This window comes from Asterias rubens, chromosome 20 (assembly GCF_902459465.1).
Source record: "Asterias rubens chromosome 20, eAstRub1.3, whole genome shotgun sequence".
Classification (NCBI taxonomy): Eukaryota; Metazoa; Echinodermata; class Asteroidea; order Forcipulatida; family Asteriidae; genus Asterias; species Asterias rubens.
The window spans coordinates 642,719-670,160 of record NC_047081.1 but is presented as its reverse complement, the minus strand read 5'-3'; the positions used below and the strand labels follow the sequence as shown (position 1 = coordinate 670,160).

At 38.6% G+C, this 27,442-nt stretch overlaps 2 protein-coding genes across 4 annotated transcripts in view; both read left to right on the top strand.

Annotated features, from left to right (window-relative positions):
• LOC117303815 (pituitary homeobox x-like) overlaps positions 1-19,044 on the top strand; it is a 37,845-nt gene extending 18,801 nt beyond the window's left edge. For 2 of the 3 annotated variants that reach the window (XM_033788182.1, XM_033788183.1), the window contains 2 exons: positions 6,484-6,701; positions 16,099-19,044. In XM_033788182.1, coding sequence (XP_033644073.1) covers positions 6,484-6,701; positions 16,099-16,626 — 746 coding nt within the window. In that variant the 3' untranslated portion in view covers positions 16,627-19,044. Of the gene's footprint in view, positions 1-2,392; positions 3,210-6,483; positions 6,702-16,098 lie in introns of those variants that run through there. The other variant, XM_033788184.1, reaches the window with a different exon arrangement.
• Positions 19,045-19,738: 694 nt separating this feature from the next.
• The window catches only part of LOC117303813 (pituitary homeobox x-like), a 64,811-nt gene continuing 57,107 nt past the window's right edge, over positions 19,739-27,442 (top strand). Inside the window, exons 1-2 of the mRNA XM_033788179.1 lie at positions 19,739-19,840; positions 25,919-26,163. The gene's annotated coding sequence lies outside the window, so the exon portion shown is untranslated. The remainder of the gene's footprint in view (positions 19,841-25,918; positions 26,164-27,442) is intronic.

The following is a 27,442-nucleotide window of genomic DNA, read 5'->3' as shown; positions in this document are numbered from 1 at the left end:
CAGATGATTATCAGATTATCTGAAAGAGTGTTTATTTTGTTAGCTCTATGTTTATTTATTTTCACCTTCGCTATCCTTTCTTAATGACCGTAATGTTTTGTCCTAACCTTTTCAGTGACCAACCTGCATGACATACTGAATAGTGTTTATATAGCACCAGAATCCGCCTAAAAGACGCTCAAAGTGCTTCACAGAAGTAAAGCAAGAAGCCAATTCACATGCCGCAAAGTATAAAACAACTGAAAACGTAAATAGGAGTTTCATTAAACCCTTACAAGCATGAAAAGATATACAAACAAAGCAGTAATCGTGTCATTTCACTTGCCCGTACGTCCATAATAATTTGTCCATATTTCATAAATAGAGACGGTTTTAAACACTGTACCAGCCAGCAGGACCACAAAAGTACGAACCTGGCTTTAGGCCTCCTATAGGTGAATCATTCATGTTTCTTTGACTGTCTTTCACCTTTGTTGACCCCGGTTCGAATCACACCTCAGGCCAGAACATTGAAATGTGGATTGGTGCTTTACTTCCCGTTTGGGTTTTCCCTGGTAAAACAGTTTTTTTTTTCAATATCTTTACGTATTTTCAAAGTATCGGATCTACGGGTCAAAAACCTTCATGTTTCTGTCCCTGTATTTCACCTCTGTTGACCCCGGTTCCAATCCCATCTCATACATTAGCCTTGAATGTTGAATGGAAGTTGAGTTCCCATTTGGGTTTTCCCTGTATAAGTTAAGTTTATTTCGGGTGGTATCCTTGAACTACTATTTAATTTAAAATACAAATGGTTGGGCGAAAAAAACAAGCTTTGATATTCTTTGTTGATAATCCTGGTTTTGATTTCCTCAAATCAAGCAAGGATTTACATTATTTCGTTTGCAGATAATCTTCACCCCAAAAAGATCAACCCAAGTTACACAGGCTTAACACAACATTGAGGTTTTGTTCACGTTAATAATCATTAGTGTATCATAACATAGTAAACTAAAATCTCATTTTGAGAATATTATCAATCATGCTTAATACTTTTGTCAGAGCAACAACTTCTGCACAGAAGAGTTACACATTCCTTTAAAAGACTTCTCACGCAAGCTTCCCAAGCATGGAGAACGATAGAGGCATTTGCATGGACACACTAATCGTACTCTAAAAAGAAAATCTGTTGTAAACTTTGATTTATTTGGCCGTACAGTGTAACAACACTGATCGTGTTAACAAACGCAATTGTATAAGGTAGTTGTCGCGTGATACATGTACACACAACACGAATGGTGGTGACTTTTTGACTCTAAACTGTTTGTAGTTCACATAAGACGGGGTTAAATTTGGAGTGATACACCCATCCTGACTTGCTATTAAATAATTTAATTCAACAATTTGATTGTAATTAAAGCCGTGTCTTTGTTTAAAAAAAAAATAATCAAATACACCTTAGAATAAATGGATCTAGACAAATCAACGAGCTGCCCTTTGAAAATGGAGTAATATTAACAGTCACGTTTCAACCTTTACTTTTTGTTTAAATGGGCATTGTTTCTTGCATAAAGCAATTTAAACTTTTATCATAACAATTGTCTGAATTTGTCTTATTTCAAGATATTTTAGCGCTGTAACGTAGGCCGTTTTGTTTCATTCAATGTCTTAACTTTTACTTAGTAATATAAAACTCAATGAGGAATACTCGGTTCATAATGAGCTTCGTTTTGTTTATTATCTATTCATCTATTTTGGTAATTCTACCTCAAAACATAGAGTGTCTCCATTTATTATTATTATGTGCTTCCACTTCAACACACATGTTATTATTAAAGTAAGGCTACCACTAAGGGCTCTGCTAAGCACAAAGCTTATGAAGATAGTAGTATGCATGAAATGCTTACGGCTTACTGTTTGTTCTAGCATTCAATCTAAAAAATATAGTCTTTTTTTTTTTTTAACAATTTTTTGTCACTGTTCAAACTTTAACATTTTAGAAAGATAGATAGATAGACAGATAAATGGTTTAGTCACAATAGTCTACGCAGCCTAAAAACACAATTGGAACTATGATACATCATTTAAAGTTAAAACTTGTACAATTTCAACCAGAGCTAATATTAAAATTGATACGAGTCCCGGGATATGCCCCCCCTACCTCCAACCGAAAGACAATTACCAGAGTTTTGTAGAAATTCACCTGCGATGAGAATTAAATGGCGCAGTTTGATCGAGGAGGGGATGTCACTAAACTGACACGGGATCCCAAGTCTGTCATTGGTCGAGCTAAACCACGCCCACCCCACCTCATCCGTGACGTCACTCACTGATACACCACTACGGCGTAGTGAATGAGTTAAGAACTGTCTATACCAAAAAGGCAATCCCTTCAATAGGTACCGTCCATTGAGCTACTTTATTATCTGTAAGGAGTGTCTCTCTATATCGCTGGTCTTAAAAGCAGTCCCTGTGCAAAGGTGATAACGGGCCGGGTTTAGTGGACGCTGCGGCTGTTTTAGCGAGCTGACGGTGCCGTCCCTTAAGCAGATTTCCTCCCGTGTGAAGGTGGATAAATGCATCAACGCGCTACGGGGTTAGACATCAAGCTTTGGTAGGGAGCTCTCTTCATTGAATCAACCAAAAGCTGAATAGCAGAAACCAAATCCGGCTAAACCTAAATCCAAACCAGGATTTCTGCTTCAACCCAGTCCTATCCTCACACTAAACTTGGATAGTCCGGGTGAGTAGTCTTCAGATAGGCTCACAACACACGAGGCTGTTCCTGTCACCACACAGCTTTCAAATCTGGTTGGACTCTGCTAGGCTCCGTGTTTGTCCCCCCGGATTCCCGTCAGTCCGTCCCACTTTTCTCCTCGGCTTCGTCACATAGACCTAATCATCATTTTTAGGTAAATCCATTTCGGGCTCATCGTCATCAACAACAGCAAGCAGGAACAACCGGACTCAACCGGATAAACACACACCGCATCCAATCTTGTTCCGGACTCTTCCCCTGATTGATAAGTAAACCATGAACGGACTCAGTGATCCACTTGCTACGTTAGAGGACCTTGTGAGTGCCGAGTCGTCTTCGAGGAATCCGACCGGGGCTCTGATCAGTATGACCGCCGCTGCTGGAGCCGAATCATCGGTATCAAGGTACAGCCGGACTACCCCTAGCGTCGTGTCTTCTCTTGGCTGTACTAGACTATCCGCGGACACACATGGTATGAACAACCCTTGTCAGCGTAATTTCCAACCAATTTACCCCCACTTGCCCACCTTGTATGTTTGGATTGTACCCAACATCTTTGTGTTGCTAATTCTAAAGCATCAGTAACTTTGCTCCACTTGTTATGCATGGTGCGATCTTGTGTGATACGTGGATTCTAATATACACAACACATTTTTATTGCTTTCTTTAGCGTCCGTAACTAAAATTAATCGAAATTATAAAACAGTTTACCACCACTTGCCCTACCATTAAGTGTTTGATTGCACACAACACCCTTTTAGTTGCTTTCTCTAGCGTCCGTAACGAGAGTTTCCACTTGTTTCTTCATGGTGTGATTTTATATTTTGCTGATTTTATAAATTAAGGAGCAGCTATATTGAATACAGACTGATTCCATCACTTAAAACCGCTGCCTGTTTTCGATGTAATACAGGACTATCAAAACCAACCCATCGCTCTGTTAAAGGAACACGTTGCCTTGGATCGGACGAGTTGGTCTTTAAAAAGCGTTTGTAACCGTTTGTTATAAAATACATATGGTTAGAAAGATGTTTTCAAAGTTCAATACAATGATCCACACAAATTTGCCTCGAAATTGCGTGGTTTTCCTTTTACTTGGCGAACTAACACGGTCGGCCATTTATGGGAGTCAAAAATGTGACTCTCAAAAATGGCCGACCGTGTTAGTCGACGAGGTAAAAGGAAAACCACGCAATTTCGAGTGATACTTGTGTGCATCATTATATTCTACTTTAAAAAAACCTTTCTAATCATATGCATTTTAGAACAACTTGGTTACAAACGCTTTTCAAAGACCAACTCGACCGATCCAAGGCAATGTGTTCCTTTAATATACTGTCAACACGGAGGCTACAGGTTCAGATCCTGATCTAGTCGATGTTTCATGAAAATTAGCTCCACATTTACCCGGCCAGTTTTCCCTGTAGTTTGTAACTTCACCCCAGTAACAAAGAACAAGAAGGTAGACAGTTGTACAGTTGTTGAATTCGGTTATCAGTATTGTATTGCATTAATACAAGAAATCATTCAAATGACGAAATTCAACATTGCATTTCCGCTCTTCTTATAAATGAACACAAATCCTTTATACTTCGTCAATAGGTTGACAAGTTCAACAGTTCAAAGTGATTTATTAGGAATGCTCTGCAGACTGTTGTGTCCAATTATTAATAATATCTGATATTGGGTTCCTTTATATTTCGTCGAAACATTGAAATGTTCTCAAGCCCAGAGTGACTTATCGTGAATGGTCTGCAGATTTAAGTGTCAGATTTTCAGTAGTATCTGATATTGAATTTACCTTCTAACTTAACTGTCGATGATAACTGTTAGGGGATGTCTGCTTCCGGTAATCGAGGATCTAAGACGAGCGTTACTAATACTACAAGACTGTCTCACACGAGGGTATTTGGTCAAATCAGTTTATTTGGAATCAAACAACTGCACGGAATGCATTTGGAACCCTTTTTGGTTGCACCAGCATACTGTTTTGTCTAACAAACCCACAGGCAAATTATTTGTAAAACGAAATCTAAAAGTGTTATTCTTCTTGAAGATTGCTTGTCAACTAATTTCCCCAAAAGAATATGAACCCAATAAGTTACTGTATAGAGTTTATCAACAGCTAACAGTCACCCTTTCAGTGATACAACAGTGATACCAATATATTATACTATAATTTGAGCACCGGCAGTTAAACGAATATAAACTAAAAAGGGGGTAGTTTCATGGATATCTCGGCAGTAAATCTTTGAATTAATTTATTGTTATTATTTTAAGAAAACTGTTGTTAAAGAAATCTAATATATGTTTCCCTGAATACATATATTTTAAAACAAAAAACTTGTTCACAGTCGCCGTCCCATTTCATATTCCTCACAAAATGCGTCTTGCAAGTGCACCCTTAGTCTGGGGGCGATTGCTACCTCAAAAACACAAGGAAATCCAGGGATCGGAAATGTCACATAACGCACGGAGAATGTTTTCAATTTTACAGGTTTGCTGTAAGGTAGAACCCACCCAAACTTCTACCCCCTTATGGTTCAGGTATAATCGCACTTATATTTAGAATTCTATCCACTCAACTTTTTTTACATTGTCGTCTGAGTGGAATTGTTGGAGACTTTTATAAATATGTTTACGTCTTTCAATAAGCCAGAGTTAAGTCCGCGAACAGAGCCAATTAAATCGATGGACGTCCTGGAATTAAGGGAATAAATAGCATTTAAAATTCAATTTCAGATCGACCTTTCTCTGCCCCTTCGGGTTGGTTTATATTATTGCAATAAAAACATATAATGACGTCACTGAGTCAAATTCTAGACAAATTTGTCTCTCATACGACTTGTTACATAACAGAGGAAAAATATATTACCTACGTTTTGGAAAAGTTAAATCTTAAGTTGGTCTTATATTGATGGTTGATTTTTGTTATGCTTAGAAACAGGTTTGGAGTTAAAGAAGTATACGTTTGTTGACTTTTATATGTGAATAATTTTAAAATGTATTTATATAACTGAAATTAATTTAATTCACTTTAGATTAGTAATGATCCAGGAAACAAAATGAAACGAATCTTGAATTATCTTCAGGTTTTTCTTGCTGGATATCAGCGCTCGAGACAGACACTCATTATTTAAAATAACTTTCATTGTTTTTAGAGGGATTAGGGTGAATTAATTCTCATCCTCTAGACTTCCATTTTTAGATATCTGAAACAATTTCATGAAAAAGCAGCTCCCGTTTGGCTGAAGAAAAACAGTTTTGTCAGGAAAATGCAGATTCCAAAATTAGTGATTTATAAGATTTAAAGATACTTATTTTTTGACTTTAATTTTTTTTTCTGACACCAAATGATATCACCTTGTATAGGTAGCCAACTGATATAAAAAATCGAATCGGTGACGACGATTTCAGACTGAACCTCAACATTTATTTATCGATACTTAAACAACACTTTACTTTGTTCTAAAGTGGACGTTGGTTGAACTGTTATCTTGTTTTTTCCTTTCAATTCTAAACTGTCCATTGTCCGATGTGACACGGGTTACTTTTCCCGGCCCATCGTCATAAGATTTCGTTCGGCGATACAGACACAGTGATATGAGTGTTTTGCTCTGTATGTCCAGACACTCAAACTTGACATACCCCGGACTAAGAACTCCACAACCCCGGTGTTGTTGTTTGCGGGTTAACCCTTAAAATGACCTCATCCATGTTATTCTTGGCTTGTTCCGGTTTTCCAGAATCAGCGACAGCGGAAGAGCAAGCAACGGGGCCAGTAGACGAAAGCAACGGCGATGGTGATGCGGGCAAGAAGCGAAGACAACGCCGTCAGAGGACGCATTTCACCAGCCAGCAGCTGCAAGAGCTGGAGGCACATTTCGCCCGGAACCGCTACCCGGACATGTCAACTCGAGAAGAAATATCAGCCTGGACAAACTTAACAGAAGCAAGAGTTAGGGTAGGTTTCTTTTCTTCATTTCTCGTTTGGTATCGAAAGTTGTTGTTTTTCTCCTTGTTGTTTTTCACCAGTCCCCTAAGGGTGATTTTGTTGTTGTGCTTTGTGTGGCAAGATCAAGGCGAAGGGTAGAAGGACATTCCCAACACTAACTGTCATGAGTGACGTAGCAAGACAAAGAAATCCGAACATCAGAAGCTAAGAACCAATTGAACCCATCGTCGTAGGGATGACATCACTTGAAAACAAAGCAATCTTAAATATTTGAATGTTATATCATTTGATCCAAATCAAATCATTTCCTCTTGATTCAACATCAGTTTGAAATATTAGCTTGTATTATTTTCAATTCAATTCCTCACTATAATTGAAGTGATATTCTAAACCAGTTGAACCAATCTTACTCTACCATGATGTGGTTATTATTAGTACATGTTTCTGGTAGTGAAACTAAAGATGCCTTATAAGTGAACTTAATCATTGTAGCTCACAAGCACGATGAAACCTGTAAACAAGGGTGCTTACGAAGTGAACCAGAAACACTGGGGTTAACCAACTCCTTGAAGTGTAAATATATAACAGTAAACGAGGAACAAGGAATCGACTTCCCTGTAATGGCGTAATTATTTAACTGTTGTCTTTTACAAAGCGCGCGATAAGTAAATACGGCGGCCCTTCCCTAGGGAAGTTGAACGTAAAAAGCCACAGTGAAAAGGTGAATAGGGAACTGTCATTGCGTAGGCTACTTATTGTGCCATAGATGTCTTCAAATATGCCCACTAGTTCACTAGCACCGAAAATAACCACTTATGAAAGTTAATTGTTTATTGGGTAAACATTATACTTGATGGATTTGATACCAGTAAGACATTTGCTGTGAAAGGATATCGATTGTTATACCGCCATGTGCAAGACTAGAGTCCAAAACAAGACTTGAGTAAAAATGCTCCACAGAAACAGAATGTTAAACTGCTGTAAAAGACAACCCAGAAACAGAATGTTAAACTGCTGTAAAAGACAACACAGAAACACAATGTTAAACTGCTGTAAAAGACAACACAGAAACAGAATGTTAAACTGCTGTAAAAGACAACACAGAAACAGAATGTTAAACTGCTGTAAAAGACAACACAGAAACAGAATGTTAAACTGCTGCTTGAAGACACTATTTTGTAGACAACATGGCCGCCGTATCTGATGATGTTTAACAGATTGTTGTAGCATGGTGTGAAGAGTCAAACTAGACGACTGTGGAGAATGTACAGTGACCAATGAGGAACCACGCTAGTTACTGGTTCGACTCTATGTTGCGGTGGTTGAGCATTTAATGACGAAATGTGTTTCTATGTCCTCGCTGTGAATATTGAGTTAATATGGCTTCATGGTTTATAACAAGTCCAACAGTCTGAACAAGCAACTCTTCTCTACCTAGAAATATGGAAATACAATCATCCAAATTACATCGATTTCTATTGGATTGGCAATTTGTCGAAGGTCAGCAATCTTTTCAATCTACAAAAAAAAGTCTGGACATAAAAATCACTGAAGTAGCACAGAGTACATGTGTACTATGACATCCCTCCCTGACCACGGTGTTCAATTTAAAGGCACTGGGCACTATTGGTAATTACTCAAAATAATTGTTAGCTTAAAAACTTACTTGGAATGAGCAATGAAGAGCTGTTGATAGTATAAAACATTGTGAGCAATCTGAAAGCCCACCAATTTCTACAACAAGGGTGTTTCTGGTTGTATTATTCTCTTGCTACTTCGATGACAAATTACTGCGTCAAAGTTGTCACAGATTTGTTATTTTATGCATATATTGGATACACCAACTGAGAGTTCTGGTCTTTGACAATTACCAAAGGTGTCCAGTGCCTTTAAGCTAGAACATTTGTTGTCCCCCCTTCCGAGTGTATTCCTTGAACTTAAATGACACCCCTGTTGAGGGAGGTTGCGCATAAACATGTACCCCTCAATTAGCCCACCGTGCACCCATCTGGTAAAGCAATATTGGAACCATTTGGAGTAGGTGACACAGTTTACTTTGACCGAGTGGTGTTCGTACGCAGGAATTAATGAACCCAATGTTAATTTGCGGAAGTTGTGGGATGGTTAGCTAGCCCCCCCCCCCCAATCCAATGATGACGTCACGGTTTGTTTACTGATTTGCTGAAAGTGCTGTAACTGGGTACTGTATTTCCGACAGATGACTTTTTCATTAATAATCAACTCTGTACTCTTTAAGCACCATATTACCTTGTGTAATCGTTTCCAATAAAAACCTCTATAGCATAAGAAGAAAGGATGGCCTAATATTGATTAATCTATACAGATTATTCCCAAACTTGACTGCCGGGGGGGGGGGGGGGTGGTGATTATAATTAGTTTACGCTTTGAAATTATTACCAAGTTCCATGAAATCCTATACTCCGTTCTTTACCATTGACTAGCCAGACTTGTGGTATTTTATTGCATGTGGGATTCACTTTTGACCATTTGTTTCTTCATCTGTCCTTTGATCTGATAAACAAAATATATATTTACAAGTTGTTGACCAGTGTGCCCATTTTTAATTATGATGTGATGAGATCGTGCCTGACTGCTATTTTATTTATTTATTTAATTGATTAAATTATTCATTTATTTATTTATAAATTTATTTGTTTATTCTTCTCTGAACTTACTCTCTGTCAAAACATCCCATTCCCTAATGACAACAACTCAAATAGCTTATTTACATCCCGAGAACAAAGTTTTCAATTAAACTGTCGTATAAAATTTCTATGAAGATGTTTCAAGTTCGCTGCAATTCCCCTTTGAAATCAGAATCATTTGTCAACAGAGAAGTAAATACGACACATCTTCATTCTCAAATTCCTCCACATTTTCCTTCCTTCAGAGTCCGGTTTGCAATCCGATCTCGGTCTCATTCGCAGAGATCACCCTGTCTCGAATAAACACAAATTAATTTCTTGAAACCATTGAAGGGAAACAGAGAAGGGGGGAGTTTGGTTTCAAATTCATCGGCCGTGTCCTTCCCCTCGCTCGGTGATACCATACCGATGATCGGCGCGGAGAGACGGGCTGGAGAGATTGGGTTGCATGGAGAGTACATCGGCTCGGTGGAAGACTAATTATGGTTCTAGATCAACACCCGAACCCCCCCCCCCCCCCCTCAAAGGAAGAACGGATGAACATCCATAAAAAAAACAGAAAGTAAATACATTACAGAAAAAACTATAACAGACACGTATTACGTCTGTTTAAACCAATGATACCTATATATTACCACATACGACAATTATAAACCTTTCGTTTGTACTGAGTGGCTTGAGCAGCCATTTATTATTATTGAACACACAGATAATTACATGATCTTAAAACCATAAACATCTTGACACAAATCCAACCATTTAACCAAACTAATAATAATAATAATAATAATAATATCGAAGTCTTATATAGCGCACGTATCTACCAAACAAGGTACTCAAGACGCTGAGTATATACAAACTTTCAGAAAGATAGGTTATTGCAGTGATGAATTCTGAGACCCAATTATTTAGCACCTTATAAGGGTTTACAAGATGCTACGGCGCATTAAGCAGCCACAACCAGGAACACCGGGGCGAACCCCTTCTCTTTTCGATAAGTGCACTGGGTTCTTTTACATGCGTTACACAACACATGGGACCAACGGCTTTACGTCCCATCCGAAGGACGAAGCAATGGTTAAGTGTCTTGCTCAAGGACACAAAACTGAACTTTAGAACTACTTACACAGTTTAAATCTTGACTATCATTTGTTATACGCATTTCAAGTTTTGTATCTGTTCACCCAAAACTGATCTAAACGTACTAGTCAGCTTCTCATGTTATACTATAACTTGTAATAAATTAAAGAACTAACCAATCGTGTGTGGCCAAAAGGTCACGTGAACTCAACCTTAGTCTTTGTCTAAGACGTAAACTTGCAACAAATTGACCTCTCATATACTCAAGAGTACTAGAACTGCTTATAAGTCAACGAATTAAGACTAGTCATTAACTGTGATGCTTGGTACTCACGTGTACTACAAAGCAATTGTGGACTTTCGTTTCACAGAATTAGGCAGAGGAATTTAACCATAGGCATTTTTGTTCACCTTTGTGTTTTAATTTAGGAAATTGATCATGGTGTGACGGCAATACTTCCACCGGAAAATTTCCAATTATAGGTTTTTACTCCACGCTGCAATCGTTGAAAGAAATCAAGATATTGGTTACAGTAGAGCGATTGGATGAAATTCTGATTTTTTTTTTTTTTTTTTAGGGGGGGGGGGAAACCAAGACAGAAATCATTCTTTTGATTGCTTAGTGTAACTGTACTTCACCCGATGACCTATGCCGTGTAACACAAGACTTGAGAATGGATATTGGACCGGATACTTTTAACATCTAGCCTTCAGGGTTTTCTTCTTCGTCAAGGAGAATATCTTCATCTTGTTCCCATTTGCTAAAACATCTTATCTTTACCGTCCCTTTCTTCTGAGATGTCTTTAAAAGTCTTAAGTATCCACTGTAGGGCAGGGACTACTAGGGAGGGAAGGAGGAAGGTTGAGTTGACATTATTTTGTTGATGTTGTTTTATTGCCTTAGGATGTTGTTCTTCTACACAGAACTCGGGAAAGGGTACAAACAAATTATTGTTATCCCTGATTCGAAAATAACAAGTATTGAATCATTGCGATACCCGCTGCCCTACCAACATGATTCGAACGTCCTCATCTGTGGTAAGACATCTGCTTTAGCAATGCAAAGGTCGGGGTTCGAATCCCACTGGAGTAATTTTGTCTGGGGATTTCTTTCATATTTCGGGAAAATACCAAGTAAACGGTGCTTAAAGACAGTGGACACTATTGGTAATTGTCAAAGACTAGTCTTCACAGTTGGTGTATCTCAACATATGCATAAAATAATAAACCTGTGAAAATTGAGCTCAATCGGTCGTCGAAGTTACGAGATAATAATGAAAGAAAAAAACACCCTTGTCACACGAAATTGTGTGCTTTCAGATGCTTGATTTCGAGACCTCAAATTCTAAATCTGAGGTCTCGAAATCAAATTCGTGAAAAATTACTTCTTTTTCGAAAACTACATTACTTCAGAGGGAGCCGTTTCTCACAATGTTTTATACTATCAACCTCTCCCCATTACTTGTAATCAAGAAAGGTTTTATGATAATAATTATTTTGAGTAATTACCAATAGTGTCCACTGCCTTAAGTACACACCGTTGAATTAGGGTCAAAACTAATTATATTGATGAAGTTTGGTTGAATAAACGGTGCTGCGTATTCTCAAGGAGTTTTGACACTTGAGGCTTGATTGAAAAAAAAGCGCTTTGATGGGAACACTTGGCATGAGGAAGAGATTTTTCACGTCACTTTTGATAAAATTTGAAACGTTTTGAAATTGAGACTCTATGAAAACAAATTCCTAAATAGGAACTGAACTAAGAAAAATAAATGTATGCTCCAAGAACAGATGAATAGAAAACAGGCAATCCATAAGTTGCAATACATATTAAAAAGAAATGAATGAACTTTACAAGTTGTTGATATTTTAGGCGTAAAAAACAAAACAGGAATTTGTTTGGAAAGGAAAAGGGCAAAGATGAATAAATAAATGAAAAAACATCGCTTGTTATTATTATTAATTCCCCCTTGTTCGTCAAAAACAGAAGTCTGCCAAAGTTATTAAGTCTCAAAACCCTACGGGTGTTATATTCAGGTTTATCTAAAATGCAGACTCTTAACGTACACTTTGTGACACCTGCGTTGACGAGACCGGTCGGCGTCTGTTGAGAAAATTGTTTGGAGAGAAAAAAAAAGTGCTGCCTTGTCGGTGATCGTCACTCAACGGTAGCAGCGGTCCATGCGGCGCTGGAGCACCCAGTCGGTACTCGCCCGGTTTACCGCTTCTGCCTATTATTATCTGCTTTCTGGATCTGATGATCGTCAATGACTGTTTCATGTCACACTGTAAATACCAGTGCCTAACGTCATAGATCTGCTTATATAAAGGCTGATTGTGTGCTTACTGTGCGATTTTGTTTCCAAGCAATGTTAACCGTAAGCACACTCAAAGGCATGCTTACCTTCCGGTGCTTACTGCACGTAAATAATGACAGTGCAAATAATCCCTGGTGAATGTGCAAGATGACCGCCTCATTTTCTTGCTGAAATGCGAAAATATAAACCAGACATAAAACAGTCGTCTGACCACACCACCACACACATGGGTTTGTGTGAAAGAAGTTAAAGATGATGGGCCGTGGTGGAGATGAATTCACACGTTTCCGGGTAGACGCAATTGCAGATTCCGCTGAAGGTGCCACGACGTGGTAAAACCATCAGACGGTTCAGATGAACCGTTTTTCGAGGGTCGCTGATGATGATGAAAATAGGCGGGAACTTGAACCGTCTTGAAGAAAAAATCATAATCATAAAATATATGAAGAAAAGTGCAGGATAGTTGACATGGTAGTGTTGACATCAATGTGTGTGTGTGGGGGGGGGGTGTAGTCAGGTAGGTAGACACGTTAGGGTATCTGAAACGCTTTAGAGAAAGTGTGGGGAAAATTACAAATGATAATCCACAATCATTGGTATTATTTACGTATGGTGTTTTGCCGCATATATACAAAACCACAGATAAACATATTAACTCTAGAGATTTTTTTCCCTGGTCACTTTTGAAATCTCGTTGTATGCACCCAGAGGCTCCGTCTTCAGGCATGTATCTGCCTGTTGTAAGCCATGTGACCAAAGTGTTCGTCTTTAAGATGTTTACTGACGGAGTCTAAACCTGAGCCTATTCCGACTCCAAGCTTGAGCCTAATCAGAAACCTAATCAGGAGTATTAATTTGCATAATTTCTTGTTTGAAGGAATGGTGCTGTTTAAAAAGAAAAAAAAAAACTTTTGTATATGCTATGGACAATGTACGAAATACACTCGAATGACAAGCAACATCGCTGTACTTGCGCTCAATAAATCTGTTTGACAATAAAAAAAGTACCATCTTCCCAAACATGACAACTATGACAGAAGGTTTATCCATGCATGGGTAATTCCTGCCGTGGGGCAACTGCCACTAAGAAACTACATACCATTCCTCCTCTCACTCACTCTCTCGATCCTCTGGACATTTCTGGGTCAAGGAGTAGTGCAACTGTTTTGTAAAAACAGACGAGAAAGTCTAAGACGTAGAGTAGAATCAAGGACCCTATTGGTAACGGTCGAATGACTGGCTTTGTTTCTCCACTAATTAGAAACTGGGCAGCTTATTGTTTGAGGGCAGTAATGAATTGACGACGGGAATATTAAGTTCAGAGTTAAGTAGTGAATTTTGTTTTGAGTTCGGCCGATTTGGGAAATATTTGGAGGAATTTAGGCTGCTATTGCCGAATTGTGGCTGCCGTTGCTGAATAGTGGCTGCTAGTGCCGAATTGTTGCTGCTATTGCCGAATTGTGGCTGTTATTGCCTAATTTTGGCTGTCATTGCCGAATTTTGGCTGCTATTGCCGAATTGTGGCGGTTATTGCCTAATTTTTGCTGTCATTGCCGAATTGTGGCTGCTATTGCTGAATTGTGTTGTCATTGCCGAACTTTGGCTGCTATTGCCGAATTGTGGCTGTCATTGCCGAATTGTGGCTTCTATTGCCGAACTTTGGCTGGCTTGCCGAATTGTGGCTGTAATTGCCGATTTGGTGCTGCCGTTTTAGACTTTTGTCTGTCATTGCCGAATTGTGGCTGCTCTTGTCGAACTCTGGCTGCTAGTGCTGAATTGTGGCTTATATTGACGAATTGTGGCTGTCGTTTCCGAATTGTGGCTGCCATTGCTGAATTGTGGCTGCTACTGCCGAATTGCTGAATATCTTTTTCATGACACACAATGTCTCATTCTGACTGACAGTGTGTCAATTCAAATCCCATGCCTGTATTATCATTAGACTGAACAATGGTTACTGCATCGTAATACAGCCAGGCCTTGATTTAAACATCCCTAACTGATAATAAAATAACAAGCAAGTAATTAAAACTTCTACCCTGGCTTTGTTGGAGTCATATAACTAGTAAGACTTTCCCCCATAGGGAAATTCTTAAACTCTTTAAAAAAAATCTGTCGTTGACTCCCAAAATCTCATTCGTCACGCTCTCGAAACAAAGTGACAAACAACAGTGTGTTAACCTTTACAAATCAAGTTTTCCTGCAACTGCCTTTAGATGTCTTCTTCGACTGGCAGGGTGACTTTAAGACGTTCCTGAGACCCATATACATGATTAAAGACTCGAAGATACCGAATGAACTGTCGGCCTTAGATCTCTCATCGGGAGCTTATGAGGAAAACTAGGGTCTGGACGGATGTGTACGCGGAGGCAAGAAATGGGAAGGCACGCTGAAGCTAGCGCGTCTTGGTGTTCCGAAGACATTCTCTTCACCCCCCCCCCCCCTTCTCTCTCTCTTTCTTTACCCACACACGGTGTAGGGAAATTGTGAAGGGTTGCCAAGGTTGTCATTTCCCGCCAATTCCGTTCCGTACGGCTCATCGGGCGGGAAAAGATGAGAAACTGTTGAGTGAAACTTTGTACGGGGGTCGTCTGCTAAGCGGTTGTATGACTCACAATGCTCTGATGTGTTGTATAATGTACATAGAGTTAGCCCATGTGTTTCCAGAATACATTCGACTTGTGTGGAAATTATGTTAGAGGAAAATCAGAGGCGATGGTTTTAAGAAAACTAAATTTACTTAACTCCAACTGTTGAAATTTAGGGAAGCAGACGGCTCTTTTATGCAGGTTTAAATGATACAACTAAAATACTGATTGGAGGTACATTATAAAAGAAACACAAACATTTTCATCCTTGAACTGTTCATGTGTTACAGAGCAAACGACTATTTTGTATAATTGTGTGTTCAAATACTGAGTGAGGTCAATTTGTTGAGAAGACAAGTTGTATCAACTTTAACCTTAAGTTTTACAAACGACTCTTTCATACAACTCACACTGATCTGTAAAGTGTACCTTTTGTTTTATTTATTTAACCCCAAATCAAATATTATTTTGCTCATGATAGTCACTGTTTTATTCATGCTCGAAAAAATTTCGACCAATTTATAAGTGTTTGTGTTTTTCGCTTCTTTTTTTTGCTGAACATGTCGGCACTAGTTTGGCCTATATGAAAGTGCTGACTTTATAGCGTACTTTCTTTACTTTGTATTGTTGTTTATTTTGGGGTTATCAGTGGCACTTAAAAGCAGTACAATGCTTGATTTTACCATTTTTGACATAGTTTATGTTTTTATATTATTAATTGATAAATTCTTTTCATGTTTTTTTCTTGTTACAGATTTGGTTTAAGAATCGTCGTGCAAAATGGCGTAAACGAGAAAGGAATCACATGAACGAGTTGAAGAACGGGTTCGGCGCTCAATTCAACGGCTTGATGCAACCATTCGATGACGGGCTCTACTCCGGGTACTCCTACAACAACTGGGCCGCTAAGTCCGCCTCAAACCCCCTCGGAGCGAAGAGCTTTCCATGGTCGCTGAATTCCGTCAATCCCCTTGCCGGAGTATCAAACCAACCCATGTGTTTCAACTCTCAGACGTCGATGAGTTCTAGTTTCCCTTCCTCACCGGTGAACGGTGTGATGAGCCATCAGAACCTGAACAATTCACCCGGGGCTGCGGCGTGCCCGTACGCATCAGTACCGGCCTCTCCGTACGTCTACCGGGAGCCTTGCTCGAGTAGTATTGCCTCCCTTCGCCTTAAAGCCAAGCAACATTCGACATCAATGAGTGGATTTAGCTACCCCGTCCGGCAATCACCAACTCTATCAGCGTGTCAGTATGCCGGACTCAACGGCCCAGCATGAATGAGATAAAGTCTGAACCAAACAAACTTTATCCTCATCTGGCTTTCAATTCAGGTTTATGAGAGGCTTTTGAAGGTGATGTGCAAACAGTATTCAGCCCTTGATATGGTCACAAACAAAATAAGTTTGGTATAAATAAATCGGGTGTTATCGGGACTTATTGTACGCCGACTATTGTCGTCTGCTATTTTTAAGAGGTTGGCTATGACGTCATCACGTCCTGTTTTGCGATTGGTCAAGCAGCGATGCTATGGAGGGGAGCCATCTTGAATATTAATACAACTGGAAGAAGTTGCTTTCTTGCTGTATGTGCAAATACAAAACCATCACTCTAACACATTTGTTGGTATTTCAGCCAGAACAAATTATTGCAAGTTGGGTTTTTTTTTTTTTTTTTGGCACCACAGTATAAATACAACAGAAAAGGTCACATTATCCCAAAGATTTTGAGCACAGATTTTTTGTATGTATCAAAGTTAAGCATCACAATCTGATTTTGTAAGAACTTTATGTATTTCCGTGACGGAAAAAAGGGAAAGCTTGTTACCCTATACTGCTAAAATAATAATCAAAAGTGAAAAGTAAACACAAACAATAATCAAATAATAACCAAAAGTAAACAGACACTGATAAATAAGTCATAAGCCAAAAGTAAACACAAACATTCGTACTCTCACATGGGATGCTCCGCTGTTTGGTGTTTCCCTGCGATTGTGAAATTTTAGCGAAGAATTTTACAATGGACCATGCCCATTGAGTGAATGGTATGTGTTTACTTACGTGAAATTACGGCAAGGAAAATATTCAAACACATAATCAATATTTATGACCGGGAACGGTTTTAGGGTGTACATTTAATGACATATCTTTTCGTTTTTCTTGTGACGAAAATCAATTGTACTTTAATCGCCAAAGGATTTGATAGAAGTATAAAAGGTTTGTATGTAATTAGATGTCAAAGTTTCTATATATTGGAAAGAAACGGTTAAAAAAATCATTATTAAATTGATTGAAAAATGTTTTTCTGTCAAAATTTAAGAAGCAAATCTGTTTTCATTGTGTATATAAGTCAACAAACAGGGTTTACTTTATCGGAGCAGAAATTATAATTTATTAAGATAATTATTTAAGGTTGCTCTTTTCTGTCTACATTTTAAAAACATTGTCTGTTTGTTTTGTCGGCTTTGAATGTTTTCTGTGCTTATTTTGTCCATCCTTTTAAAACGGAAAAGGCAAGAATACAGAAAAAAGTTAGTTTTTAAATTCTTTTAACCTTGTTTATCATAATGAGAACAACTAAAAACTTTTTAAAAATTTGTTTTCGATTTTATAATTCTCGGAACTGATCTACTGTTTTTCTTTTTAATTTAAAAACATGCACCCCGCTAAAGACCTCAATAACTTTCCCCCAAATACCTCCGTGTCACAAAAGGCAACCATGTTCACTTTACCAACACTATCACGTGATTAAACCAATCTCGGTGTGTTTACAAATAGGTTGGCTCATTTCGCCATCGGCTTTGTAATCTTACGTGCGTGTACAGGAAAGGTGACCAATGGGGACTTTTTAACCGTAAGATTTATTATTAATTATTTATTTATTAATTTTTTATTAAATAAATAACGAACAAATTGTTTTCAGTTTGCTAGAAAGATTAACCAGTCAGTATTTCACTTTCAGTAGTAGCAATACAATAACATGGTTGAGACGAACTGTTTATAAACCAGGGACTGAACTTGTCTCTTTTCATTAATCTGCTTAGACACAGAACTAATCTGATCAATAGCTCTTAGCAGACTAAAATATTACAAGCACAAAATACCGTATATCATAATTTATGTCAAGTAGTTGTGATTGGTTAAAAACTTCTCACTGCTACAGTAGTAATAATATACTTATGTCTGCCGAACAACGGCCGCCAAAAAGCAGTATTTTCTGCTTACATACATACTTCTTATAAAGACTGAGGCTATTATTTGATTTTTTTTTTACCTTTTTCGCAAAAGAGTTCTATGAACTAGGCTGAAACAATCCGTGAAGTTTGTTCACAACTAGTTTACTTTTTTCTTTTTGCTTGAAAGAATAACTAGTCATTATTTCTCTGGTCAGTATTTCTACGGGTACATCCACTGAATGTCTTACTTGGAAGGAGGGTTATCTCTAAGAGCATTGGGTTCTGTTCACGACGTTTCGTTTACTATATTCTGCTTGTCTTTAGGAAACGCATTAAACAACACCAAGAGGGACTTCTTCATTTATGTTTCTTTTAATTCAAACTTCTACATTTTACCTTGTTTAAACGGTTCACGTTGTTTTGCACTCTATGATATCTTCACCTCTTAATTAATTTTATTTTGTTTTTATTTTTTAGTTTGAACAAATTGATTCTTGTGAATAAACAAATTCTTGATTATAATGACCTTTGTCGACCGTTTATTATCTTTTTTTGTTTACTGTTTGCATAATATCAGTACGTTCTTATATAATCAAGGGGCTTCAACAACATATCCATGCTCAGCGGTCATAATTCGACCATTCCTCAAACTTTCTTAATTTCCAGAGGAGCAGAAACTTCAATCTGATTATGCCAGAGCCTCATGAGACACTGTTTGATTAAACGCAAATTTTGTTGCAAAAACAAATCCGCATGTGTGCACACAGGGTGCCAGACTAGACTGCATATTATTGAATTGTGATGCAGTGTATTCGGACTTTAAATGGCGTCCAACAACCACAAATTCCATGTGTCAAATCTTTCAATACACAGCTACGTTTGAGGGGGGGGGGGGTAGGTACCTCTGTATTACAAAAGGGAAACGCTGGTCTTCCTATATAAGGGGGGGGGGGGTACCCCAGGCTCGAAAATCCACTGAAGTATTCAGGAAATTCAGATGCCTGAAAGCCACGCCCCTTGAAGAGAGGCTGCAAAGGGCGGGGGGTGTGCTTTGTAAGTGAACCGTATACGGTTTTGAGGTACACCCATTCAATTATGAAGCCTTCCAACATAACAATAGAAGATTCCATACGAACAAAAGTCAGTGAATTAAACATAAAGGGTTACATCACAAACGTGGACAATTGTTTCGTCATTTGGTTGGAGTGGGAGTGGAGGGTCGTTTCTTTTTGTGGGAGTCACAGAATATATGGATATTGGACCATGCACGACAGCCAACTTGAACGACAACTTGTTCAACGGATTGAAATCATTCTAAAGTGAGTAAATAGTCAGTTTTCATTCAGTTTTTTTTATGCTACATATAAAACGAAACGAGACTTCTTGTCTGCTTTCTGTCCTACGTCCAATATACAGTACCTTGAAATGAAATGGTTAGTTGAGGAGGTAATGGCCGCATGTTGAAGTCAACCTGAATATTGTACTCTGTACCACTAAATAAATTAATAAATAAATAAAACTTCGTTCTTATTAGTGTTTTAATCACACCCCTGGAAGGGGGGGGGGGGTGGGTGGTGGTATCAAAGCATTCAGTATTTTATCCTGCAAGTATGGAGTTACATTTGTGGTACATGATGCCATTTCCTTCTCATAGCACCATGTATAATGGTTTACATGGTGCTATGGTGTATGTTGCCTATCATACCTGTCCAGCAACACCGAGGGGTAACTTTGTGCATCACGCCACCACTCTACAACTCGTTTTTACAAACAGGGATATCTCGTTGAGGTAAATAATACTACATTATAATTTATATCGAATGAAAAGTGGTGGCTGGATACGGAACTTTACCTTTATTTCATTTGACGAGATTTCTGGACATTATGGCTAGAAAAAAATGACTCAAAATGTGTCACTTTGGAAACACCCTAGTCCCGCGCCAATTTGATACATGTTTGTTACACTAGCTGATATCGAAATGATTATAACACGTATACACATACGTTTGTCATTACGGTTACTATTTCATGTCGAATTTTGTACACTCAATTTGCAATATAAAACATCTAACCATGAAACAGTTACCGGCGAAGACAGAAAACTGCGTTATCTCGGTCGAAGTAAATGTAATTTTGTGTTTTTAACCCATGGCATGCAGTTCAGTTTGCTTTCACACATTGTCATACAACTTATTTGTATGCCTATAAGATAGTTATGTAGGGGGAAAATATTGAAATAGCATATTTTGTTTCTCTTCTTTTTTCAACCTGTCACTAGAGGGCGACGCTAGTGCTAATAATGTCACTAACAATGTCATTGCAAACAAACAAACAAACAGAGACACTGAAGTAAGAAAGCTACAAAGTAATATTGCACTTTCGGATCCTCCGTCAATTATTTAAATCAGATTTGTTAAGAGTGACATTAATAATAATAATAAGACTTGTAATGCGCACATATCCACCCTGCTGGGTGTTCAAGGCACATTGTGGGCTTTACCCATGGTGTTGTCATTATTCCTTTTAAGTAGGATTTCAACCTTTGCATGGTGGAAATACGATATGGAAAGGTTTGGGGTAACACCATGTAATGACTATCTCTAATGAGTTGGGGTGGTTCTAAAAAGAACCGTTGGTTTCAACTCGACGTTTCGATCAGTATGCTCTAAAAGTCTTCTGGAGAAAGAAGACGATCAGAGCATACTGATCGAAAAGTCGAGTTGAAACCAGCGGTTCTTTTTAGAACCACCCCAACTCATTAAGAGCTAGTCATAACATGGTGCTACCGCAAACCTTTCCATATGATTCCTTTTCTACAATCTTTCCAGCTGAAAACATTGTGGGGTAAACCCCACAATAAAAAGCACCCACAAGTACAGTTCCTCACCAAAAAATACCCAACAATGTGTATCTTGTAATAAGCTCAAGGGTAGATGTCGAAGTAATGTTGAATACCCGTCTAATGTAGATGTCTCTCATTAAACCCGTATACCTGGTTCCATTTATCCGAGTATCTCATCAAAGTACAAGTCATGCGAGGTACAGGTTAATGACAGAAATTCTCTTTTCGGGAGACCAATGTTTGCTCCACATCCTGGTAAATGGCGTCCCGGGCCCTCATCGTTCAGGCCGACTAACGCGGTATGCGTGCGGCAAGTCACCATGGAATGTCTATGGAGGCTGTTTTCACACTTAATCATGTCCGATGACGTAGCCCTCAGCTTTGGGTGGTGTTTTATATAACGCTACCACGTAGGCCTTGGGTGGATTTCAAAAGTGTTTCGAATCTCGAGTTAGGACGAGTTTCGTCCTTTTACTAATAGGACTAGCCTTCAGTTCTTTATTATCTCCTAGGACCAGTCCTAAGTTATAAGTAGTACTAACTCCTTGTGAATTGACCCCTTTGGAACTCTTTCTCGATGCTCGATGTACGACTTTGAAAATGTTACAAGTATGTTTTAGAAAGTCCATTAATTTTGTAGAAAACTGTACCACACCATTTGTCTGACTTGTAAAGAGCTTACTCGTTTCCAATCTACAATTTCTTATTAAAAGTCTTGGTTGCTTGTGACGTCACATGAATTGTTTCACACATTCTGTGTTCAAACGATTTACCCGGCTTCAACTGTCTGTTGTACAAAGCTGGCATTCGGCAATCGAAATCCAAGCTTCGGTACCACTCGGTGATGCTCGTTGATGCTCGGTGATATCCGTTGATGCTCGGTGATACTTGTCCATGCATTTGAGGGTATATAAACTCAATACACGTAATAACTAATTTTTTTTAACCATGTCGGGTGTGGGTAAATTAATTTACTCCATATAATAACTCAATTGTATTTAGGTAAGAGCCATATCAATGGCCACCCCTCCACCACCACCACCACCACCAACTCTTTTTTGACGAATTGGATGAGAATTAGTGTAAGTCACTATAAACAAAAGTTGTGCTGAACCGTTCAGAACGTTGTTGAGGAACAGACACATGCATTCATCATCACATTCCGAATTGGACCTGAATCGGTTGTGCACTAGTCATGTTAACAAACACTTCGGTGTTGTTAACATTGGTCTCATTGCTTAACTTTACATAACCTAATCAGATTCCCCGTTCGGTTTTAACAGACAAGTTTTGTCTGCCTGTCTGGTACGAGTGAAAGAAAAAAGTACGCTTTATGCGGTGAACTTGGATGCGTTTTCTGGCTTCCCCCTCTGCCGTGATTGATCCGCCAAGCACGGCGTGATGACAGCCCTCAACCCCGGTGATGACTTTCCGCCATGTCCGACCTAGTTGCATGTATCTCACGGTCTCATCTTAAGATGTCTAGCCCCCAGCCTCTTCTCCTACTTAACACACACACTTACTGGTCAGTTGCCTGACTGCTCAAGACCCAGTTTCTTCATGTATTGCTTTCTTCGCGGGTGTATTTGATGACATGTTTTGGGACCTACTGTCTGTGAGGACGTGGGCCGAACGTAAAGATCTAGAACACGGGTCGGGAATTCCGGGATGGTCGGCCCGTCCTCTGTGCGCTGTATCTGTCAGGGGTAGATTAGTAGGTATTATCTGTACTTTAAATTGTGCAAACTTCGGTCTTTGATGTCTTGAGCCGCTGCGGTCCTTACCTCAAGAGATGAAAAAAAGACGAACGGAAAACAATTGTAATTTGTTTTCTTCATCCGGGCATTAATCTGAATATTTGATTCAGACGCAAAAGTGATAACATGCACGTAAGAAAACTTGAAATCCCTTACATATTGCAAGCATTGTAAAAAGGTACATTTGACTCAAAGAAGTATTGATTCTCTTATATTAGCTTACGAAATAAATAAATACATGAATAATTAATCAAGGAATAAAAAAAATGACTGCGATAAAAGGGCAATTCAAAATGGCCGCCGTCACAAGTCAGCTCAATTCGAATGCCTTAAAACTGGATCAAGCTGACGCAAACCGCAAATTATTTTATCGAAACCCATCAAAAATATAAAACCCCTAAAAGTTCCAGGTTTGACAGATTGGAATTCTGGATCAACCTAGATGCAGGGTATCAAATTTAAATTTTTATTTTGGGGCAACATTAATCAATGAAAGAATCATTACGAGAACACCCTTTTTATTTTTTCTTGACTTGACCTCCTTTTCATTGTTGAAAAGTAGAACTTCAGGTCAGGGGTCGAGCCATGAGATTTTGCTCGAAACTAATCAAGAGGTGATCAAACGTGACCACCAAGAACGTAATCACAACTTGCACTTTGTTCTCCAAGGGGAGTGGAATAATATCCGCTATTTTTGTTTCCATTGAAAACAATACGAGTGTTAATGTCTGCAGTTTTACCCTCTGGATTGGGATCGGTGTACTGCTTTAATTAAGAAATTGCTGTATTGGTTTTGGGAGAGCGTTTTTATCATATCCTGCTGATATTTGACCTAATTAGTATTTTTTTCATAATCCTTCGTTCATGTGAATTAAATAAGTTGTAGCTTTCTATAATAATTTTGAAAATAAAACCACATGACCACAGAAAGGAAGAACTTGTAGGACTTGGGTTTTGTAGACTTTTGTTTTTTTAGATTGTGGATAAAAATCTTTCCACTTTCTTAAGCCTGTCACTCTTATACCCAGTATGATATATTAGTATTATTGACCAGAACAGTATCTTGTGGCTCTAAATGAATCTTGTATTGATATAATTGTGTATTTATTTTGTTTGTTTAAATTTCTTTAAAGGGAAGGTACACGTTGGGTAATTACTCAAAACAAATATAATCTTAAAAACTGACTTGGTGATGAGCATTGGGGAGCTGTTGATAGAATAAAACATTGTGGGAAACGACTCCCTCTGAAGTATTGTAGTTTTTTAAAAAGAGGTAATTTCTCACTAAAAGACTTCTCGCTAGAAGTATTTTATTCCTGTCTGAAAGCACACAATTTCGTCCAACAACGGTGTTTTTTCTTTCATCATTTTTCCCCAACTTCGATGACCAATTGAGCCCAAATTTGCACAGGCTTGTTATTTTATGCTTATGATGGGATACACCAAGTGAGAAGACTGGTCTTTGACAATTACCAAACGTGTACAGTGCCTTTAAACAATATTATTATCAAAAGATGTGCACATTCAGACGTCATGACATGAATTGCACTTTCGGATACGCCGTCAAAAATATGTGTACATTCAGACGTCATGAACATATTCGGACTCGCTTTATCAAAAGAATAAGTGCACATCCATCTTAACTCATTTTTACTAAAAGATGCCTCAAAATTTGTCAAAACATAGTAGGGAAACTTTTGACAATTTGGTCGTGTCCTTTTGACCTGGAGTTTTGTCCGTGTCTCCCCCTGTCGTTTACTGGGTCAACCCTACCGGGTTTATGGGTCATTTTGACCGCTTTTTCCCCCGGCCCCCTCGGCCACCGTCCATCACCACACACCGTACTTCGGGAGTGACCAGTACTTTATTTTCGCAGGTACTTAATTAGCTAATAGAGTGCGGTGAACACTACCTGCAGGGGGAAAAGGTTTTATTTTTAGTTGCAAAGGAGGAGGGGGTGCCAATAAGTAAGAATACAAACTCACTGTTGTTTTGATCTCAGGGATTAGGCTTGGAAATTGGAAATTAATTTGACCGAGATGCATAAATTATATTTTGTCCGTATGGAGGAAGGCGTCTGTATTTCCAGGAATTAATGTCTCTGACTTGCGCAGTGGTGAGCTGCGCGACTTGTGCTGAAGCAATGAAATTCGCATTATGGAGTAATTTGGAATTAATTCTCCATATTGCGTTTTTCTAATTCGTTGATACCTGATGATTTACGGAAGATTTAGGCCCTAATCAATTTGAGCAGATTGTTCGCGATGAAAAATGAAGCTTTAAAATATTATGCATTCAAATTTGTAACAAATTTTCTGTTTAAGCTTTTACTTATACAATTTATTTCAAATTAACTTACGTTTGCCACGTTTGCAACCATTTTGAAAACCGGAGACCTGAACTATTGATACTTTGGACTGTTTTGTTATGTTTATTGGACTCAACGCCTTACAAACTCCCTTTAAGCCATTCGAAAATGGCGCTGTTTCAAATTAAAATGTTTTGATTTGTGTCTGCTTTTAAAAGTTTTGTTTTGGATAAAATAAAATGTAATTTTTCTCTAAGACTGTAGTGAAAATGTTGACGTCATCGCTTTTGAATTCATGAATATGATAGGCCTAATTACTAAACGAAACTAATGGAGAATATATGCTATTTTCTTTTCTTAGGTAAACATCAACAGCGCCACCAACGTTGACTTTCGAAGCTAAAAGTACTCAGTGCTACAATATTGTGAGGTATTCCTCCTGTACTATATACAGAGAGTTGATATTATCTTCTATTATCGTTTCTTTCAGAGTTTAATCTTTTTACCTGCCTGCATCTCAACATGGCTAGTCTGTCCCCCGCCTCCTCCCCGCCCGGTGATGACGCGGTTTGTCAGACATAGCGCGTCTTACCTGGATTTCCTGCCGTCCAAAGTGCTGACAGCTCGGCGTACCTTGCCCGCTGAGAGAGCAAATGGCTTTACGGTCCTCGGTCCGGGACAGATTTTTTTCAAAAAAGGACCAACAAGCCGAAGAGTACACATTGAACAAATCAGGTATTTATGGAACAAAGATATTGGGCAGTATTTGAAACCCATGTCTTGACTTAAATGTAGGAAACTAGGTCTTACCGGGAACGTTACACACACGTGGATTTTAGTTTTGTTCTGGGGTTTGTGGCGGGCGTTTCCGGCGAGGGACTGATGTTTATCAGAAAGTTTTTCACATTTATTTAATTTACCTTCCTCACTGTTTGCAACTGTATACCCTGCTGATAAAACCAAGATGTAACTGACTGGGAGTGATACGTTTTCAAAATTCAACATCTGATAAAGATAAAGTAAAAAATATCTTATATTTAATGCTTGGATGGAAATATTGTTGCAATGTTAGTTAAAAATATATATAAATTGTTCGGTTTGTTCACTCAAACTTTAAGCCGGTGTTGCTTGATTATGCTTTATTACCTTAAAGTATCTTGACAAACCACGATGGGCTACGTTTTAAAGAAAAAAATGGTTGGTTTCGGAATAAACTGTAAACACACACAACCCAGCCTAAAATAAGAGATATAAACAAAATACTAAGTAAATAAACTATATGCAATCTCTACAAAAGTCTTCCCTTGTTAGGGTCGTGACGTTTCGCGCACTGTCTTCGGTTGGTATTCGACACAAAGTGCACGGTTCGAGGCTCAAGTCAACACTGGTTCTTTCTAGACAACTCAACTTTGGGTTCTTCTTAGACAGCCCAACTCTGGTTATTTCTAGACATCTCAACTCTGGTTCTTTCTAGAGAAGCCAGCCAAGTGCCTGTCTGACAACCCTGGTTCTTTCTACCCGTTCTCAACTTTGGTTCTTTCTAGACAGCCCTACTCTGGTTATTTCTTGACAACTCAACTTTAGTTCCCTATAGACAATTATTCAACTCTGGTTCTTGAGTCACCTCTTCTTACAAGAGGCAATCACAACTTCTGAACAGATCTTCATGAGAAACCGAGTTTTTCTCGAGACCCAACTCGACCTTACTTTGTCTGTTAACCACCACCTCCTTCAAGTAAAGCCATGAATCCCTTTCCATTTACTCTAAGTATTTTGGGAACTAACCTCGAGAGACAACCCACCCAAGTGGTCCACATACACCCTACTCTGTCACGAGAATTCAGTTGTCTCTCTTAATCGTATACCAAGCGCCCTTTCCAAATCGTACTCCACTCAATTTTAATTGTCTTCAATCGGGAAGGGCGAGAGGGTATCATACCCTCTTAAAACTGACAACTCCAAAGTGACCCACCCATTACCCCCCTCCTTCTTGTGAAATGATTCTTCCGGAAAC